This window comes from Tachyglossus aculeatus, chromosome 23 (genome assembly GCF_015852505.1).
Source record: "Tachyglossus aculeatus isolate mTacAcu1 chromosome 23, mTacAcu1.pri, whole genome shotgun sequence".
In the NCBI taxonomy this organism is placed as follows: Eukaryota; Metazoa; Chordata; class Mammalia; order Monotremata; family Tachyglossidae; genus Tachyglossus; species Tachyglossus aculeatus.
Window position 1 is genome coordinate 14,591,955 of NC_052088.1, and position 6,215 is coordinate 14,598,169.

The 6,215-nt window shown below is 53.9% G+C and overlaps 1 protein-coding gene across 1 annotated transcript; it reads left to right on the plus strand.

The window, feature by feature from the left end:
* Positions 1–2,391: 2,391 nt before the first annotated feature.
* FOXD1 (forkhead box D1) lies at positions 2,392–5,099 on the plus strand. Its single transcript, XM_038765905.1, is given in 3 exon segments — positions 2,392–3,413; positions 3,415–3,688; positions 4,950–5,099. Coding segments are annotated over 2 exon segments (1,182 nt in total). The 3' UTR covers positions 3,575–3,688; positions 4,950–5,099.
* Positions 5,100–6,215: the final 1,116 nt, after the last annotated feature.

Here is a 6,215-nt window from a genome sequence, read left to right on the forward strand (position 1 = left end):
TTGTCGTTTGTCTCCCCTTCTACACTGGGAGCCCGTTGTTGGGTAGGGACCGTCTCTATCTGTTGCCGACTCGTCCTTCCCAAGCGCTTAGTCCAGTGCTCCGCACACAGTAAGCGCTCAATAAATACGATTGAACGAATGCAATGAATGGGAGGGCCTCTGGGAGGAGGTGCGCCTTCAGGAGCCTTGGAGGGGGGCGTGGGGGGAAGAGCGCGACCGTTGGGCGGATTAGAGAAGCAGCGTGGCTCAGTGCAAAGAGCCCGGGCTTGGGAGTCAGAGGTCATGGGTTCAAATCCCAATTGTCAGCTGAGTGACTTTGGGCAAGTCACTTCACTTCTCCTCAATTCCCTCATCTGTAAAATGGGGGTGAAGACTGAGCCGCACGTGGGACAACCTGATCACCTTGTAACCTCCCCAGCGCTTAGAACAGTGCTTTGCCCACTGTTGGGTAGGGACCGTCTCTATATGTTGCCAACTTGTACTTCCCAGGCGCTTAGTACAGTGCTCTGCACACAGTAAGCGCTCAATAGATACGATTGATTGATTGATTGATCTGCGCATAGTAAGCCCTTAACAAATGCTATCATTATTGGCTCAGTGGAAAGAGCCCGGGCTCTGGAGTCAGACATCATGGGTTCAAATCCCGGCTCCACCAACAGTCAGCTGTGTGACTCTGGGCAAGTCACTTCACTTCTCTGTGCTTCAGTTCCCTCATCTGTAAAATGGGGATTGGAACTGTGAGCCCTCCCATGGGACAACCTGATCACCTCGTAGCCTCCCCAACGCTTAGAACAGTGCTTCGCACATAGTAAGGGCTTAACAAATACCACCTTTATTATTATTATTTTATTATTAGAGGAGGGGGCTGGGTTCCAGGGCGGAGGCGGGCGTTGGCTGACCTTTGGCAGAGCTGCGGGGCTCCCGGGAGGAGCACCAGGCCCGGCTCCTCTTTTTCCCCACTGGGCTCCCTGGGCTGCGGGCACCATCCCTATCCAGAGCGGGATTGTATTATTTCCAGGACTTTTTTTTCCCCCCCTTGCCCATCCCCGGCCTTGCCCCGCGGTGGCTCTGACGTGAGAGCCATGTGACGGGGCCCCGCCTGCTATAAGGAGCCGGGCTGGGCCGCTCTCTCCCGGACTCGGCCGCAGCCTCGGCCCCAATCCGCGCCCGGACCAACGGGGGTATTTCTTAGACGCCCCCCGGGGGCCTTCGCTCTCTGGGGGTGTGTGGGGGGCGGTTTGGGGGTGTTGGGGTGTTGGGGCGGGGACCGTGTCCCGCAGCCCCGGTGGCGGCCGCTGCGCTCTGGGCTGGAGTGTCCTGGCCGGTCCTGCTGGGAGCTGCGGAGGCAGGAGCAGCAGCAGCAGGACAAGCCTCAATTGCAGCAGCTGCAGCCGGGCAGTAGAAGCAGCAGGACCAGCCGCAACTGCAGCCGAGCAGCAGCAGTAGCAGCAACAGCAGGGCCAGCTGCTTTTGCAGCCGAGCAGTAGAAGCAGCAGCAGCAGCAAGACCAGCCGAGCAGTAGAAGCAACAGCAGCAGGACCAGCCGAGCAGTAGAAGTAGCAGCAGCAGCAGGACCAGCCGAGCAGAAGAAGTAGCTGCAGCAGCAGGACCAGCCCCAGTCGCAGCAGCTGCAGTAGCAGGACCAGCCCCAGTCGCAGCAGCAGGACCAGCCCCAGTCTCAGGAGCAGTTGCAGCAGCAGGACCAGCCCCAGTCGCAGCAGCAGCTGCAGCAGCAGGACCAGCCCCAGTCGCAGCAGCTGCAGCAGCAGCAGCAGGACCAGCCCCAGTCGCAGCAGCAGGACCAGCCCCAGTCGCAGCAGCAGCTGCAGCAGCAGGGCCAGCCCCAGTCACAGCAGCTGCAGCAGCAGCAGGACCAGCCCCAGTCACAGCAGCTGCAGCAGCAGCAGGACCAACCCCAGTCGCAGCAGCAGGACCAGCCCCAGTCGCAGCAGCAGCTGCAGCAGCAGGACCAGCCCCAGTCGCAGCAGCAGCTGCAGCAGCAGGACCAGCCCTAGTCGTAGCAGCAGCAGGACCAGCCCTAGTCGTAGCAGCAGCTGCAGCAGCAGCAGGACCAGCCCCAGTTGCAGCAGAAGCAGCTGCAGCAGGGGCAGCAGCAGCTGCAGCAGCAGCAGGACCAGCCCCAGTTGCAGCAGAAGCAGCTGCAGCAGGGGCAGCAGCAGCAGCAGGACCAGGCTGAGCAGCAAGAGCAGCCCCAGCAGCCTCAGCCGGGCAGCCGAAGCATCCGCCAGCGAAGCCGTCGGGGGTGGTGGGGGCGGGCCCCGTGCCTCCCCCTGGCCGGGCTCTCCGCCTGGCACCGGGGCGCGGCGGGGGCCCGGGGCCCCGCGCCCCTATGCGCCGTTCAACCGTGCCCGCGGAGGCCCAGCAGAAGCCATGACCCTGAGCGCGGAGAGGTCCGACGAGACCGACATCGACGTGGTGGGGGAGGGCGAAGAGGAGGAGGAGGACGACGAGGAGGAGGAGGAGGAGGAGGACGAGGAGCCTCGGCTGAGGGGCGGCGGGAGGCCACGGTCCTACACGGAGGAGGAGGAGGAGGACGAGGAGGAGGAGGAGGATGACGGAGGCGAGGTGGCCCGGGCGGCGGACGGCTCGCCCCCTCCCCAGGGTCCGTGCCCGGAGGAGGGGGGCAGAGCAGCAGCAGCAGCGGGAGGAGGAGCAGGAGCAGGAGCAGCAGCATCAGGGGGAGGAGGAGGAGGAGGAGGAGGAGGGTCAGCGGGCCCCAAGAACCCCCTGGTGAAGCCCCCCTATTCGTACATCGCCCTGATCACCATGGCCATCCTGCAGAGCCCCAAGAAGCGCCTGACCCTGAGCGAGATCTGCGAGTTCATCAGCGGCCGGTTCCCCTACTACCGGGAGAAGTTCCCCGCCTGGCAGAACAGCATCCGCCACAACCTGTCGCTCAACGACTGCTTCGTCAAGATCCCCCGCGAGCCGGGCAACCCGGGCAAGGGCAACTACTGGACGCTGGACCCCGAGTCGGCCGACATGTTCGACAACGGCAGCTTCCTGCGCCGGAGGAAGCGGTTCAAGAGGCAGCCGCCGCTGGTCCCGCCCGCGGGGGCGGCGGGGGCGGCGGGGGCGGTGGGGGGGCCCGGCGAGCCCCCGGCCCTCTTCCCGGCCGCGCCTCACCCCTACGCCTACGGACCCTACAGCTGCGGCTTCGGCCTCCAGCTGCCCCCCTACCCGGCGCCCTCCGGCCTCTTCGCCGCCTTCCCCGCGCCCTCGCCGCCCTCCCAGGGGGCACCGTGCCCACCTCCTCCCCCTCCCGCCGAGCTGGCACGGACCTCCGCCTTCGGGTACCGGCCGCACCCGCTGGCATCCCTGCCCGCCGCCAAGGGCCCCCCGGCCCGCTCCCCCTTCTCCATCGACAGCATCATCGGGGGCGGGCTGGGCCCCCCCCCCCGCCGCCACCTCCGGGGTGCCCTCCGGGATGCCCGCCGCCCTGACCCGCTCCTTGGTGGCCGCCGCCGCCTCCTCGGCCGCCCTGGGCACCCTGCGCCAAGGGGCGGCCCTGGCCTGCGTGGACGGCTTCGCCGCTGCCCTCTCCAACTGCTAACTCGTGCCACGCCGGGGAGGAGAGCGACGGTGCCAACGCGGAGGATGCCCACCGTGCCAACCGGGATTGGCGGGGAAGGCCAGGGAAGCCAGACGACTGGAAGCCCACCGTTGGGTAGGGACCGTCTCGATCCGTTGCCGACTTGGACTTCCCAAGCGCTTCGTCCGGTGCTCTGCGCACAGTGAATCCGATTGAATGAATGAAAGGGAGAGGAGCAGTTGGAGGGGGGAGGGAAGGACGGTGCCCGCTGCCAGCTTTCCAATCCTTCCCCTTTTTCCTGCCTCCACCCCTTCCCTCCGGGACCTTTGGGAATCCTCCCCAACACCTAGCTGGGGTTTGGGACGCGCCCCTCCCCAAGCCCCCCACTATTTGTGCCAAAACCCATCCCGGGCCTTGGAGAGGTGCGGGTTGGTGGGGTCGGACGATGAAGATTGCCTTCACTCTTGAGGGGTGTGTGTGTGTGTGTGTGTGTGTGTGTATATGTGTGTGTGTGTATACACATTCTGTAGCGTGTATATATATGTATACATACATATATACACATTCTGTAGTATATATATGCATGCATGCATGCATATATATATACACATTCTGTAGTATATATATGTATACATACATATATACACATTCTGTAGTATACATGTATACATACATATACACATTCTGTAGTATATGTATGTATACATATATACACATTCTGTAGTGTGTATATATGTATACACATATATGCATTCTGTAGTATATATGTGTATGCATACATATAGACATTCTGTAGTATATGTGTGTATGCATACATATAGACATTCTGTAGTATATATATGTATGCATACATATATACACATTCTGTAGTGTATATGTATGCATACATATATACACATTCTGTAGTATATATGTATACATACACATATATATACATTCTGTATTATATATGTGTATACATACATATACATTCTGTAGTATATATGTGTATACATACATACACATTCTGTAGTGTATATATATGTATGCACACACACATATATATGCATTCTGTAGTATATATGTGTATGCATACACATACATTCTGTAGTATATATGTGTATACTATATATATGTATTCGTACATATATATACATTCTGTAGTATATATATATACTTCCCAAGCGCTTAGTACAGTGCTCTGCGCACAGTAAGCGCTCAACAAATACGATTGAATGAATGACTATACATATGTATATGAAAATTTAAATGTATGTCTCCGAACTTTTTTGTAGTTCGGAGATTCTCAGGTCCAGGGATTCAAAATCAATAATGTACAGAAGAAGAAGGAAAAATAATACTAAAAAGTCCCGCGGGACGACAGCGAAGCAATACTTTTTTTGTTTGTTCGTTTTAGGTACTTGTTCGAGGTACTGTTTTATAAAAAGGAAAAAAAAAATCGATGAACTTGTTTACACACGGAAGACAAAGTCAAGATTAGCATTCCTTATTTTAACCTGTGTTTTTTTTGTATTATAATAGACTTATGGAATTCTTATTTTGTATTTCACACGTATTCTTTGCAAGGAATATTGTAAAATTTACTGGCAAGTATTATTGTACCATTCTAATGTAAGAGTTTTTTCGCATTTTCGGAAATAAAATTTTTAATTTTCAAAGAAAACCCACCAAAAAAAATTTGACGTCTGTTGTCCCCAGCCTTAGTTTTGAATTTTGTATTTCGCTTCTCTAGAGAGGAAAACATGATTATTTAACATGATAGGTATTTAGAACATTCTTTGTGTATAATCGAGGTAGAGCCGGCAGGCAAAATTCCAAATAAAATTCACCCTTCTCCTTCCCCTTCCCCCCACACCGATGATATTATCTGTCAAATTATCGCGATTATCTAAGAGAGGACAGACGAAAAATAACTCCCTTACAGAAGGTGGAAGTAGTCAAAGTAGTACTGGTATTTAGTAGTAGAAGTAGTAATACTATTTACGAAGCTCTTACCGTGTGCGGAACCGCTTAAGTGCTGAGGAGGGACACAAGAAAGTAGGTCATTTTAATGTACTTTTTACAAAATATCTTAAATCAAATGGACTAGCTTCAGTTTTTACGAGGTCTGGAAAGGTCTAAAAATCGCAGCTACCTGAATCGATTTTTATGGGTACCATGGCCAATCGCTTGGTAATACTTATGTCTATTTTAACAGATCATTCAGATAGCAGTAAATAGGTAAAATAATCTTCAATTGAGTACGTCCGGGATATTCAGTTAAATATCTAAGCAACTGTAAAACTAGGAAAAATCTCCGTGTCAAAGAATTCCTTTAGAAAAGGGCCCCTTCTCATTTGGAGTTCGTATTTCAGAATCAACTGGATTGTGGCACCTGCATAAAGTGACACTTTCTAAAGTAAAGAAAATGGAAGAGTCGATAGTACTAAATTCTAAAAACAGGTGTGGTTTGGTTTTTTTAAAAAAAATCAGTGGGCGTTTCAAAGGGATTTAAAAAATTAGGAGAGCATATATTTTAATGGAGAGAGTCCCAATTCAATCGTAATAAATGTTTTATCTTTAAAATGGGAATGCCTCTAAATTTTCTGTATGACTTTTATCGCAGTTCATTTCCAGTTCACTGCAAAAAGTTCGTCTAAAGTTCCGGTGCTAACAGATGTCC